We start from the raw sequence: 15,234 nt of genomic DNA on the forward strand, positions 1-15,234 counted from the left end.
TTGCACATCGTTACAACACTGTATATAGACAATATGACATTTGAAATGTCGAATCTTTTGGAACTTTTGAGTGTAATATTTACTGTTCATTTTTATTCCACTTTTGTTTATTATCTACTACACTTGCTTTGGCAATGTTAACATATGTTTCCCATGCCAATAAAGCCCTTAAATTGAATTGAGAGAGGGATAGACTCATTGTGTACGTCATTAGTGATGTGAAATACCTGCTATGCAGAGCAGAGTGTCCTGACTTCAGAGAGGGATGCCAGGAAGAGTAATGTTGAAGTCACTAGCTATGGGACCATAGTCCATGTGTCTACATCCTAAAATTGCACCTTATACAGTGCACTACTTTTGAACCCTAGTCCAAATAGTGCACTACTTTTGACCAGAGCTCATGGGGTGTCTGGAATCTTGGCATCTATGAGCATCATTGAAATGAAGGGACAATGGGAAGGGTATGGATTCCTTTAGGAAAAAGGCTTTGATGAAAGGATGCTAAATGTGTAGACAGACTTTGAACAATAGGTCTCATTTCCCTGTGACTGCCTAGGAAGAAGTTGTTCTGACACTCCATTTCATTCCTCTCACAAATCGACTATGGACGAATACCACAGAACTACAATTTACCTTTCTGTGTCTATGAAAACACACTCACACATAGTTCAAACACAGGGCGAGAGAGAGCCCCCCCCCCCCAGAGAGCAGAGCGAGAGCCCCCCCAGAGAGCAGAGAGAGAGGCCCCCGCCCCCCAGAGAGAGCCCCCCCCCCCCAGAGAGCAGAGATATTACCAATAGGCTAACAGGATTAAGTTCTGACTGTTGAGAGGCACAATGGAGGCAGTGATTGATTAACCCTGCGCGGAAGTTCGTAGAATTTTAACAAAGACAATTGTGTGCCTGTCAAAGTCTGAGTACCAAACGGCAACCCTATTCCCTAGTTAGTGCACTACTTTTCGCCAGTAGTGCTCTATATAGTGAATAGGGTGCCATTTGTGGGACACAGAACGAGCACAGAGCAGAGTGGGCATCAGACCTGAAACTCAGGGGAACCGGAGTACTGAACCAACCAACCAGACAGAAGTCCAGTTCAACAACTAGGCCAGATTCCAGCACCTCAGGAGATTAAACAGCAAACCCAACCAGGACAACCTTCAATCAAACAGCCCTTTTCAAAGCCTTCATCAAAATCACACAGAGCTGATCGCTGGAGGAACCTAGCGGGTGGGAGGGAGTTAAGAGAAGGGTCTGACTGTTCTCTCACTGAAAGACACAGTCAAAAGACTTCTTAAAGTCAAGTCAGAGAATCCTCTAACAGGGTTTTTGGCCGATACGTTTTCATCTTTTCATTTACATTTTTACATTTTAGTCATTTAGCAGACGCTCTTATCCAGAGCGACTTACAGTAGTGAATGCATACATTTCATACAACTCATACATTTTTTTTTTTTCCCTGTGCTGGCCCCCCGTGGGAATCGAACCCACAACCCTGGTGTTGCAAACACCATGCTCTACCAACTGAGCTACAGGGAAGGCTATTTAGTGTTCCAGTGAACTATACGAGCTCCCCTTAAAAACAGCCTCACGCACGTCTCCCCAGTGAGCGGGCCCCGTCCCAGACTCCCAGTTTGACAGCATCATTAGTGTAATTACCCATGACGCTGTGTTGATGTACAGACAAGCCGTTAATCACCACACACACACACACAGCAACTACTCCTACACAAACTAGGCTACGCAAAGTAACAGCAGCACAACTCCAAGATCACAGTCAGCCATCTGACAAAACCCAGGTCCAAGTTTCCTTTGTGTCTTTACTCTAACGGCTTTCATACGCTTTGCTGTGTAGGACATTCATTTAGATCGACAGATGCCACCAGGAAGTAATAAAGACCCAGAGGCAAAACCCCCAGAAGCGTTATCAAAGCTAGGGTCAAAGCTGTGCGCGTGAAGACGTACAGACACAGGCTAATCTTCACAAAGTCACAGAGACTGGGTTTCTACCGAAACAATGTGAAAAGCCACAGCACCACAAATGATATAGGGCTTTCCAGCCAGCCATCGTCTGGACACTGGAGTAAATGATCATTAAAAAAAAGGTAATGATGGTAACAGAGGGGGTTAGGCTGTGTGTAATAACACAGTTATAGCATATCTTAACCATTCATGACAGTTTCTGGAACATCATTAATGTGCGGTGTAATTCCACTGTGTCAGCTGCAGGAAACTGAGAACCTTTATTCTGTAAACACTCATGGTACTTACTGGCGAGGAGCAGGCAGGACAGAGCGATGACGTAGAGCTGTTTGACAGCTACATCGTAGTGGTCCATGAACAGGTCCAGTAGGTAGACAGACAGGTGTCTGGCTGTAGGACACAGCTGGTAGCGGTTCGACAGTATGGCCAGCAGGTCCGCAAAGTACCGACGCATCCCTATCTGAGGGGAGTGGGCCCGGTACACAGGCAGCTTCAACTCCTAGAGGGAGAGGATGAGGAAGATGGAGGGAAGGAAAGGAGAAGGTAGCGGAGAGAGAAACAGGTGGAGAGTGAGAATAAATATAGGCTAACGCACAAACATACAGTGCATTCAAAAAGTATTTCGGACCCCTTGACTTGTTCCAAATTGTTAAGTTACAACCTTGTTCTAAAATTGATTCAAATCGTGCCCCCCCCCCCCTCAATCTACACACAATACCCAATAATGACAAAAACAAAAAATAAATATTACATAAGTATTCAGACCCTTTACTCAGTACTTTGTTGAAGCACATTTGGCAGGGATTTCAGCCTCGAGTCTTGGGTATGACGCTACAAGTTTGGCACACCTGTATTTGGGGAGTTTCACCCATTCTTCTCTGCAGATCCTCTCAAGCTCTGTCAGGTTGGATGGGGAGTGTCGCTGCAGAGCTATTTTCGGGTCTCTCCAGAGATGTTCGATCAGGTTCAAATCCGGGCTCTGTCTGGGCCACTGAAGGACATTCAGAGACTTGTCCCGAAGCCACTTCTGCGTTGTCTTGGCTGTATGCTTAGGGTCGTTGTCCTGTTGGAAGGTGAACCGTCGCCACAGTCTGAGGTCCTGAGTGCTCTGGAGCAGGTACTCATCAAGGATCTCTGTACTTTGCTCAGTTCATCTTTGCCTTGATCCTGACTAGTCCTCCAGTCCCTGCCGCTGAAGAACAACCCAACGGCATGATGCTGCCACCGCCATGCTTCACCGTTGGGATGTTGCCAGGTTTCCTCCAGATGTGACACTTGGCATTCAGACCAAAGAGTTCAATCTTGGTTTCATCAGACCAGAAAATCTTGTTTCTCATGATCTGAGAATCCTTTAGGTGCCTTTTGGCAAACGCCAAGCGAGCTGTCATGTGCCTTTTACTGAGAAGTGGCTTCCGTCTGGCCACTCTACCATAACGGCCAGATTGGTGAAGTGATGCAGAGATGGTTGTCCTTCTGGAAGGTTCTCCCATCTCCACAGAGGAACTCTATCAGAGTGAACATTGGGTTCTTGGTCACCTCCATGACCAAGGCCCTTCTACCCCGATTGCTCAATTTGGCCAGGAGGCCAGCTCCAGGAAGAGTTTTGGGGGTTACAAACATGTTCCATTTAAGAATGATGGAGGCCACTGTGTTCTTGGGGAACTTCAATGCTGCAGAAATGTTTTGGTACTCTTCCCCAGATCTGTGCCTCGACATAATCCTGTCTCAGAACTCTACATACATTTCCTTCGACCTCAGGGCTTGGTTTTTGCTCCGACATGCACTGTCAACTGTGGGGCTTTATATAGACAGATAAGTGCCTTTCCAAATCATGTCCAATCAATTGAATTTACCACAGGTGGACTCCAATCAAGTTGTAGAAACATCAAGGATGACCAATGAAAGCAGGATGCACCAGATGTCAATTTCGAGTCTCATAGCAAATTGTCCGAAGGCACTGTAGATAGGCATGGATGGTAGACATGGCTACACAGTACATTTCCATATAGAACCCAATTCTACATTTCAATTTAGGTCAGGAAGTGGAGTGAGGGGAGGGGTACAGGGTTCCCCATGGTATGTAAGGGGAGGGGGACAGGAAGTAGTGGTGGCTATTCAGCATGACAAATACCCATTAGGGTGGGGGCAGGGTTGAAGTCTGTTTGAGAAAGGGGGGATCCAAAGGGGGCTGGTAGCTGACAAGTGGTGGCTATTCAGCAGCCTGACCGTCTGGTAGAAACTGGTTTTATTTAATTTTTTTACCTTTAACTAGGCAAGTCAGTTAAGAATACATTCTTACAATGATGGCCTGCACCGACCAAACCTGGACGATGCCGAGCCAATTGTGCACCGCCCTATTGGACTCCCAATCACGGCCGGTTGTGATACAGCATGATTCAAACCAGGGTGTCTGTAGTGACACCTCTAGCACTGAGATGCAGTGCCTTAGACCGCTGAACCAGGGTGTCTGTAGTGACATCTCTAGCACTGAGATGCAGTGCCTTAGACCGGTGCACCACTCTGGAGCCCAGTGTTCTATTGGCCAGTCAGTTTTAGCCATGATGCTCCTGTACTGCACGTGTCAGAGTGATGGAAGCGGGAAGAACAGGCCGTGGCTCAGGTGGCTGAGGTCCCTGATGATCTTCCTGGCCTTCCTGTAACACCTGGTGTTGTAGGTGTCCTGAAGGGCAGGCAGTGTTCACCCAGTGGTGCGTTCGGCTGAGCACACCTCCTTCTGTAGTGCCTTGGTCAGTGGCAGTGCCATACCAGGCTGTGCTGCAGCCCAACATTAAGCGCTCGATGGTGCTCCTGTAGAACACTGAGGGACTTCGGGGACAGGCCAATTCAATCACTGCCTCTCAGGACAACCTCCTGAGGTTAAAGAGACGCTGTCGTGCCTTCACCACGGTGTCCGTGTGGTTTAACCATTTCAGCTCCTCTGAGATGTGTAAGCCGAGGAACTTTACGCTTTTGACTGTCTCCATGGCAGCCACTCCTAAAGTCCACAATCAGCTCCTTTGTTTTGCTGACATTGAGGAAGAGGTTGTTTACCTGGAGTGCCTAGCTCCTCCCTGTAGGCAGTCTCGTCGCTGTTGGTAATTAGACCTAGTACTGTTGTGTCGTCAGCGAACTTGGAGTTGAAACCGAGGCAGTTGTGGATATACAGAGAGTTCAGGAGGGGACTGAGGACGTATCCTTGTGGGGGCCCCGTGTTGAGGATCTGTGTGGAAGAGGTAATGTTTCCTACATTCACCACCTGGGGGGCGGCCCGTCAAATTCTAGGGCCCAGTTACATAAGGAGGAGTTCAGTCCCAGGGCCATGCACTTTGCAGTGAACTTAGAGGCCAAGCTGTAGTGGATAAACAGCATCCTCAGATTTGCATTCCTCTTGTCCAGCTGGGTGAGCGCAGTGTGCAGTGTGCGGTACCATGGCGATTGCGTCGTCAATGGATCTATTGGAGCGGTAGGCAATTTTGAGAGGGTTGAGTGTCGGGGAGGGTGGTGGTGATGTGGTCTTTAAACAAGCCTCTCAAAGCACTTCATGATGACGGAAGTGAGCGCTACAGGCCGGTAGTCATTCATTTCAGTTACTTTCCCTTTCTTGGGCACAGAGATGATAGTTGATATCTTGAAGAAAGTGAGAAAAAAGGCCTGAGTTAGAGCGAGATTGAAAGTGTCCAAAAACACAACAGCTAGCAGGTCTGCACATGCTCTGAGAGCACTGCTAGGGATGCTCCCTGGGCCGGCATCCTTGCGAAGGTTAACACGTTTGAATGACTTGCATACATCCTCCGTGGAGACCGTAAACACGTAGCCCTCGTTGTCTTCAGCGTGAGAAAAAAGGTGTTTAGCTTGTCTGCAGCATCTGTCTCCTTCAGTTTACCCTTCAAGGCTGCCCTCAATCCATGTTTTTTGAAAGACACTGAGTCAGTGTATTAATTGATCTTATCCCCAGAGGCAACCTGTAACATATTCCAGTCCACGTGACCAAAACAGCCTTGGAGCATGGATTCTGATTGGTCAGATAAGTGTTGTACAGACGTGAACGCCGGAACTTCCCTCAAGTCTTTGTAGGCGGGGAGGAACAAAATGGAGTCCTGGTCTGATTTGCCGAAAGGAGGACGGTAGATTGCCTTATACCTGTGTCGGAAAAGCATGTACCGTTGGTCCATTGAGAATCTCTGCGTGTTGGACAGTCAACGTGTTGATAGTAATTCGGGAGGATGGTTCTCAAATTTACTATTGTTAAAGTCCCCAGTGACAATGAACGCTGCCTCCGGGTACACGGTCTCCAGTTTGTTCAGGGTCACAATGAAGATCTTTGAGAGCATTTTTGGTGTCCGTTTGGGGCGGGATGTGGTAGTGCACTGGTGCCATTTTTGACACGCGCCTAGGACACAACCAGTGTCCTCCTAGTCAAGCACATAGAACAGGGGAATAGAGGAGCGTCACGTGAACCTTCAGCTTAAAGACGCATTTGACAAGGGGAGAGATAAAAACACTTTCTCCCACATGTATAGCCTTTAATGCTTCACGAGTCTGTCTCTATCCTAATACAGGCTTAGAAAAACGAGGAGTTGTTTTGGTTTTTCAATAAATGCTTTGTTTCTTCATACCCCACAGACGAATATTTGATCTAAAAAACAAGGGCTTTATGTGGATTTATTTAATATCAGACTGAGTAGGGGTGGATTAATCTCTTTAAGTAGTGCTGTACCAGTTTGTGGTTTGCTGCTAGAGGCACACCAAAAACATCCACCCATACAAAAAAATACAGGTTACTATTATTTGTCAGAGACAGCGGGCCTACTTCCCTTCCCTAAGGGTTGTCCAAACAACAAAACACTGCCCACGTGTAAAGCTCATCTTCACTGGATGCTGACTTGCTGTAGATCGATGAAGAGTAACCCTGTGGTGCCTGTCAGCATGACCAAGATACTGATAACCACAATCTACGGCACACATGTGCCTCACATGTTTAATCTGCGAGTTACATCAGTTGTCTGTTGAGTTTGTTGTATGTAGTCAATACATAAACAATGGTGATCACTAAGGTGATAGGCAGCTGAAGGGCAATATAAACAGTGCTAAAACGTGCACACACACAGACACCCCCATAAACACTACCCCCGACTTGAGTTCTCCTCTCTGCCCCCCTCCCTGCATGCCTTGCCTCTGGTCCATCTGTCTGTCTGAGGGTTCAGTGGTGCAGGGCATTGAGGGGAACCGCAGCATAATTAATGCAGTGGAAGGCAGGGGACTCGATGCAGAGAGGTGAGGTGTTGGGGGGGGGGGCTGACTAGCCTGCTGATGGGCTACAATTATTTAGAGATGGGGATTTTGTCTGGGGTGTCGTTTGGCTTTCAAAGACCTTACATCAGCTTCCATGTTGTTTTACAGGGATTTGTCATCTTTAGTCTGCAGATTGGTTAAAGGGTTGGAGGGAGGCCCTAATCTACGCAACCCCTGGTTACAGACGTCGCAACCCCTGGTTACAGACGTCGCAACCCCTGGTTACAGACGTCGCAACCCCTGGTTACAGACGTCGCAACCCCTGGTTACAGACGTCGCAACCCCTGGTTACAGACGTCGCAACCCCTGGTTACAGACGTCGCAACCCCTGGTTACAGACGTCGCAACCCCTGGTTACAGACGTCGCAACCCCTGGTTACAGACGTCGCAACCCCTGGTTACAGACGTCCAACTCAGTGATTTACACAAGAGTAAATCAAATGACTGTCAGGCTAAGTGAATGACTTGTAAGGAGACTGCCAGACTGTAGCAGAGTGTAACAGAGTGCGGGCAGCTGCCTGCAACAGTGCCATCTACTATCCAAATCCTCCCCCTACATGTGACGTGTGCATAGACACACACACACACACACACACACACACACACACACACACACACACACACACACACACACACACACAATATTGTTCTTCCTAAGTAGAATCAAATTAGCTATGATATACTTGCACCCTTTATGAGGATGGCAGTCCAGTGACAGATGCTGCCTTTAAAATGGCCAAACAGTAAAATATCATCAAGCCGGAGGTTAGCCTAATTACTGCATCAGCCAATTAATGAGCCTAAACCCTTCTGTGTAATCTAAATTAGACCACACTCATATAGATGGCAGTCATGTAATTATATCCATCTGCCAACATTAACTACACTATATAGCATATAGAAGCTATAAATAGAAGTTGAGGAGTTGCTATCATGTCACTGTACTGGCTTGGATCTTCGTTTTCACCAATGCACTACAGTATGTCAACAAGAAAACATACATTTTACATTTAAGCCATTGAGCAGAAGCTCTTATCCAGAGTGACATACAGGAGCAATTAGGGTTAACTGCCTTGCTCAAAGGAACATCAGATTTTTCACCTAGTCGGCTTGGGAATTTCAACCAGCGACCTTTTGGTTACTGGCCCAACGCTCTTAACCGCTAGGTTACCTAGATTAGTTGTCTTTTTCAGGTTAAGATGCATTTAAGCACAGGTGAACTGCATGCCACCAGACTCAAAGCCTCCTTCCCTGGAATTGAGAACATCCCCATAATACACATTTCACCATGCAGTTGAGATTCTTATCACGTGGCGATGAGGAAAGTGGAACTCCGGGAATGAACCAAGGAGACCCACAGAACTGGATTCATAGATTTAAAATTCAGAATTCTATTCATTCTGATTCTATGACTGGCTGGTCTTACCTTGATGCGGAGGGACTGATGGATATCCCCTGCTAGCTGTCCTTTCCACCACTGTAACTCCCTTTCCATCTTTCCCATTCAGAGAAGGCCACAAGGATGAAGTTCAACCCTGCAGAGACACAGCAATGTGGGCTAAGTCAGAGAGACGTCCTGGCTGTACGCCGCATGTTATGGTGTCTTATCACAACTTCAGGTATTTGATATCAAAAGGACAAGGACTTATGGAATAAGTTGTTTGAACAAAATTGTAATATCCTATATTCATACTGGTGGTTAAAAAAATCTAACAGAGATGAAGTCCCAGCAAAAAAAAAAAAAAAAAAGTGTTGATTTCAAGGGGAAAAAACATGGCATCCTTTCTATTAATTTGTACTATGAATTTATATTATATATATATATATATATAAAATTGCATTGTAGAAATTAATGGGTTATGGGCCCAAAGTTAAATGTGCCTTTGATATTAATTAAGCAATCAGTTGAAAACGATTGCAGTTAAAGATCAGCCTTTGATTAAAATACATTTTTAAAAAACACATCCAATAGCCTTTCGAAATGTTTCAAATGCAAAATTCTGGGAAACTATTGAAAATAGTGGGCTGCTCTTTTGTAAGCTTAAAAATGTAACAGTTAATTTCCTCCATGACCATGTGTACAGTAAACATTGGTCAGTGGCACTGCATCGCCCGTGATCATTCATGACTCAGTTCCAATACGTTCCACCTAAGAGACACTTATCAGCGGTTAAGAGCCGTGATGCTCCGTCTGAACATTAACACGCAGCACTTGCGGTACGGGTTTGGAAGCATAAAGACTTTAAATCTTTCATATTTGCGAGAAATATATATATATAGTTAAATTGATACACTTTTATAGGGTTCCCACACAGCAATATGTCCATGTTACAGCGCTTGTTAAAGGAAAACAGACGGATGACTGCCTGTGCTAAATAAAACGTCGATCCGAGTCTCCGAACCGGTGTGTAACTGGAAGACAGGAGTCACAAACCTGTCACTGAAAAATACTGTTGGCTGTAACAACTGTGTTAAAACCGGTTAAAAACGGTGCATTTTGCATTTGTTAAATTATTTTGGACGTTTTTCTAGAACCGTACCTCAATTGAAAATCGCTTCACGTTTAGATGGGAGTATTTGCCAGTTTGTCTTTCAGAGCCAATTCGCCCTTTAAACAGAGTATATGGGGTCCTTGGACTAACGTTAGCCCAATATTGGACCAAATGAGCCTATGGTACTGAACTGCAATACATTCCCCATGCAAGTGGGTGCGATTTAAATGCCTTAAAGTGAAAAGAAAAGAAAAAAAAAACTAAATGGCAATTGTAGCGCTGGGGTAACAAAATAACTTTTTTCTAGGCCTAACAATACAATTGCTACGATGTCACAAACCTGCTATGAGAAAAACAATACGTTGATAATGGAAACATTCGTCAAGACTTTCTCTCTCGCTCATTTAGCGGTGTCAACACCACGAGTGTTTTTATTAACAGAAAAGTAGACCACTCTTGGTTCTAATACTCTTATTTATAGGCCTATACCTTAAACTTAGACAAAGATCACACCTGACTATTGACAGCATTAAATCATTGATACACACATTTAGTAAACTTTTAGATTCACAAAATGTCCAAGATCGCATGTGCCGCTCACCCTATCTGACAGGAATGCCCTCAGACCTCTTTGTTTCACTCCGACATCCTGAATGAACAATTCCTCTTTGGGAAGTTTTGTATTATCCTCGGTACCGGCGAAAAGCGACGACTGTTTCCGTTATTCAGTTGACAAAGTAACAATGCTTCAGAACAGTTTAATTCAGATGTTACCTCGTCTGTTTACACTTTCACAAAGATTTTTCCAGGGATCCTCGTTCAACGAAGTGGTTAGCTTCCCCAGCTGCGGTCGGTGAGGAGATAGTGAATTTGCGTACGCGAAAAACCGAGTGTAAGATGGGAAATGTAGTCCAAAACACGTGACCAAAGTGGGATAATTACGGCAATAACTCATTCTCTAATTGATTTCAATTAAACTAAACTTGTCTCTCAAACACTGGCATTTTGAAAACGGATAGCGCTGTAGAGATGATTAAATCAAGTTTTTATTACAAATCACTATATTAACTTTCTCAAGTGGCATGTGTGTAAAAAACGTTTTACTTTAGCACATTGTAAAATGTACTATAATAAGATTTATAACACAAAATAAACCTTTTTAATGGCATGTAACACGTTTAGTGCATTCTCGTTTAATTTAGACAGAGAGGGATAATTGCAATAGAAAAAAAAGAAAAAAAGTTGCATGTAGGAACATCTTATTTCTGAATATAAACAGCACCCCAAAAAAAATGTCACTTGAAAATAAAATCCTTTTCCTCATTTTCCCTCCAATCAGCCATAACAAAATCAAATCTAATTTTATTTGTCACATGCACCGAATACAACAGGTATTTCACCTTACAGTGAAATGCTTACTTACAAGCCCTTAACCATCAATGCAGTTTTAAGAAGAAAAAAAAATGAATTCTGTTTATACACTGAACAAAAATGAACACAACATGAAACAATTTCAAAGATTTTACTGAGTTACACTTCATATAATGAAATCAGTGAATTGAAATAAATTTATTAGGCCCTAATCTATGGATTTCACATGACTGGAAATACAGATATGCATCTGTTGGTCACAGATACCTTAAAAGAAAGGTAGGGACGTAGATCAGAAAACCAGTCAGTATCTGGTGTGACCACCATTTGCCTCATGCACATTCTCCTTTCGAGTCTATCAGGCTGTTGATTGTGGCCTGTGGAATGTTGTCTGACTCCTCGTCAATGGCTATGCGAAGTTGTTGGATATTGGCGGGAACTGGAAGACGTTGTTGTACACGTCGATACAGAGCATCCCAAACATGCTCAATGGGTGACATGTCTGGTGAGTATGCAGGCCATAGAAGAACTGGGCCATTTTCAGCTTCCAGGATTTATGTACAGATCCTTGCAACATGGGGCCATGCATTATCATGCTAAAACATGAGGTGATGGCAGAGGATGAATGGCACGACAATGGGCCTCAGGATCTCATCATGGTATCTCTGTGCATTCAAATCGCCATCGATAAAATGCAACTGTGTTCGTTGTACGTAGCTTATGCCTGCCTCTTCCATGACCCCGCCTCTGCCATGGGGCACTCTGCTCACAACGTTGACATCATCAAACCACTCGCCCACACAACACCATACACACTGTCTGCCATCTGCCCAGTACATTTGAAACCGGGATTTATCCGTGAAGAGCACACTTCTCCAGCGTGCCAGTGGCCGTTGAAGGTGAGCATCTGACTACTGAAGTTGTTTACGACGCCAAACTGCAGTCAGGTCAAGACCCTGGGGAAGGTGACGAGCACGTAGATGAGCTTCACTGAGACAGTTTCTGACAGTTTGTGCAGAAATTCTTTGGTTGTGCAAACCCACACTTTCATCAGTTGTCCGGGCGACTGGTCTCAGACGATCCCGCAGGTGAAGAAGCTAGATGTGGAGATCCTGGGCTGCCGTGGTTACAGGTGGTGTGCGGTAGTGAAGCTGGTTGGAGGTACTGCCAAATTCTATGAAATGACATTAGAGGAGGCTAATAGTAGGGAAATGAACTTTCAATTCTCTGGCAACAGCTCTGGTGGACATTCCTGCAGTCAGCATGCCAATTGAATGCTCAATCAAAACTTAAGACATCTGTGGCATTGTGTTGTGTGACAAAACAGCACATTTTAAATTGGCCTTTTTATTGTCCCCAGCACAAGATGCACCTGTGAAACAATCATACTGTTTAATCAGCTTCTTGATATTTCCTCACCTGTCAGGTGGATGGATTATCTTGGCAAAGTATAAATGCTCACTAACAGGGATGTAAACAAATTTGTGCACAAGATTTGAGAGAAAAAAGCTTTTTTGTGTGTATGGAACATTTCTGGGATCTTTTAATTCAGCTCATGAATCCAAAGCTTTACATGTTGCGTTTATATTTTTGTTGAGTATAAATACTAAGCAATGAGTACTAGCTGGGCAACAGACAACTCAGTGTCACCTGGTGTCAATATAGGGCATAGCTTTTTCAATAATGTGCAACGATAATACTGTAGGCTTATTACAATTCACTTTTTTAGAAAACATTTTAATTATCGAACAAAACTGAGTGTAAATAGGCTGAACTATAATTGCAATGATGACAGGCATAATTTTCTTCCCAAATGGACAAGGAAGCAAAAGCAGGTGCCATTGTATTTCAACCCATCAGGATGAAGGTGATGAATCCTCATTGGTCTTCTTGTCCATCTAGTTCAGATATTCCTGGTCTGCATAGATCAGGAACCCAGTAAACAGACTATCTGTCCGGGAGGGGTCATAGAATAACCCATTCTGTTCAGAGTAGAAGATCTGCAGCCGAACCTGGTCCTGACTCTCTTACCAGAGAACAGTGGAACCGGATGCTGGATCCCAGTTTTGGCATCAAACGTCTTGATCTTGTACTGCCCGTTGTGCACCGGCCTGATCGCCAAGTGCTTGTTGGCCAGTGTGATGTCATAAGTGAAGTAGTAGACTCCCGGGACAGAGCAGACAAACTTCCCCGTTGTGGCGTTGTAGTTGTTCCCCCTCGTTCAGTAGAATCCGTTTGAACCGGATCGGGAGACGCTTTTTGGGAGAAGGCAGACCGGGCTGAGTTGGTGCCGCAGTTACATCCCCCATGAGCCCCGCTCACCCGTGTCCCCGTCTCCCCCTTGGTGCCCCCCAGTCCGGCCAAACCTGGGGCCCCACGCGGGCCCTTCAGCCCTCGGGGTCCATGCTTGCAACCACGCCCTCATGACCTTTAACCAGAGTTTACATTGTTTCCCGGGCCTGACCTGTTCACCTGAAGATCAGACAGAGACAGGGACTGGCTAATTCACATTCATATAGTCACACCAGACAGCTCACAATACAGTGTACTGCATAGGAACACAACATTAAAGCTAACACAGGAAGTAATATCAAGGACTACAAGAGTGGTAGTGGTTAGCGTGACCTAAAGACTCATGTTAGCTCCCAAATGTAATGCCTTTCGGCTTCAGCTCAGTGGGCTAACTAACAGGTAATACCTATACTGTAGGCTTCAGCTCAGTGGGCTAACTAACAGGTAATACCTATACTGTAGGCTTCAGCTCAGTGGGCTAACTAACAGGTAATACCTATTCTGTAGGCTTCAGCTCAGTGGGTTAACTAACAGGTAATACCTATTCTTGAGTGGGTTGAGTCACTGATGTGGTCTTCCTGTCTGGGTTGGCGCCCCCCCTTGGGTTGTGCCATGGCGGAGATCGTTGTGGGCTATACTCGGCCTTGTCTTAGGACGGTAAGTTGGTGGTTGGAGACATCCCTCTAGTGGTGTGGGGGCTGTGCTTTGGCAAAGTGGGTGGGGTTATATCCTGCCTGTTTGGCCCTGTCCGGGGGTATCATCGGATGGGGCCACAGTGTCTTCTGATCCCTCCTGTCTCAGCCTCCAGTATTTATGCTGCAGTAGTTTATGTGTCGGGGAGCTAGGGTCAGTCTGTTACATCTGGAGTATTTCTCTTGTCTTATCCGGTGTCCTGTGTGAATTTAAATATGCTCTCTCTAATTCTCTCTTTCTCTCTTTCTGTCTTTCTCTCGGAGGACCTGAGCCCGAGGACCATGCCTCAGGACTACCTGGTATGATGACTCCTTGCTGTCCCCAGTCCACCTGGCCGTGCTGCTGCTCCAGTTTCAACTGTTCTGCCTGTGGCTATGGAACCCTGACCTGTTCACCGGACGTGCTTGTTGCACCCTCGACAACTACTATGATTATTATTATTTGACCATGCTGGTCATTTATGAACATTTTAACATCTTGACCATGTTCTGTTATAATATCCACCCTGCACAGCCAGAAGAGGACTGGCCACCCCTCATAGCCTGGTTCCTCTCTAGGTTTCTTCCTAGGTTTTTGGCCTTTCTAGGGAGTTTTTCCTAGGGAGTTTTTCCTAGCCACCGTGCTTCTTTCACATGCATTGCTTGCTGTTTGGGGTTTTAGGCTGGGTTTCTGTACAGCACTTTGAGATATCAGCTGATGTACGAAGGGCTATATAAATAAATTTGATTTGATTTGATCTGTAGGCTTCAGCTCAGTGGGCTAATTAACAGGTAATACCTCTACTGTAGGCTTCAGCTCAGTGGGCTAATTAACAGGTAATACCTATTCTGTAGGCTTCAGCTCAGTGGGCTAACTAACAGGTAATACCTCTACTGTAGGCTTCAGCTCAGTGGGCTAATTAACAGGTAATACCTATTCTGTAGGCTTCAGCTCAGTGGGCTAACTAACAGGTAATACCTATTCTGTAGGCTTCAGCTCAGTGGGCTAACTAACTCAGCCTTGAGTTGTACTACAGTACTTGGTTTCAGACCCAGCCCAGGCTACTACCTGGATGCTACCATTAGGCTTCTTACCTCTGTCACCCCTCCCCCTTCTCTCCTTACCTGTCTGTCTGT

At 45.3% G+C, this 15,234-nt stretch overlaps 1 protein-coding gene and 1 pseudogene across 2 annotated transcripts in view; both read right to left on the reverse strand.

Annotated features, from left to right (window-relative positions):
• The window catches only part of LOC106604199 (cyclin-J), a 35,182-nt gene extending 24,546 nt beyond the window's left edge, over window positions 1–10,636 (reverse strand). The window contains exons 1-3 of one of the 2 annotated variants that reach the window (XM_014198630.2): window positions 10,365–10,636; window positions 8,698–8,806; window positions 2,268–2,478 (exon numbers count right to left, since the gene is read on the reverse strand). In XM_014198630.2, the coding sequence (XP_014054105.1) occupies window positions 2,268–2,478; window positions 8,698–8,775 (289 nt within the window). In that variant the 5' untranslated portion in view covers window positions 8,776–8,806; window positions 10,365–10,636. The remainder of the gene's footprint in view (window positions 1–2,267; window positions 2,479–8,697; window positions 8,807–10,364) is intronic. The other variant, XM_014198631.2, reaches the window with a different exon arrangement.
• Window positions 10,637–12,595: 1,959 nt separating this feature from the next.
• Window positions 12,596–14,092, reverse strand: LOC106604200 (complement C1q tumor necrosis factor-related protein 2-like; annotated as a pseudogene).
• Between the last annotated feature and the right edge of the window lie 1,142 nt (window positions 14,093–15,234).

This window comes from Salmo salar, chromosome ssa05 (assembly GCF_905237065.1).
Source record: "Salmo salar chromosome ssa05, Ssal_v3.1, whole genome shotgun sequence".
NCBI lineage: Eukaryota > Metazoa > Chordata > Actinopteri > Salmoniformes > Salmonidae > Salmo > Salmo salar.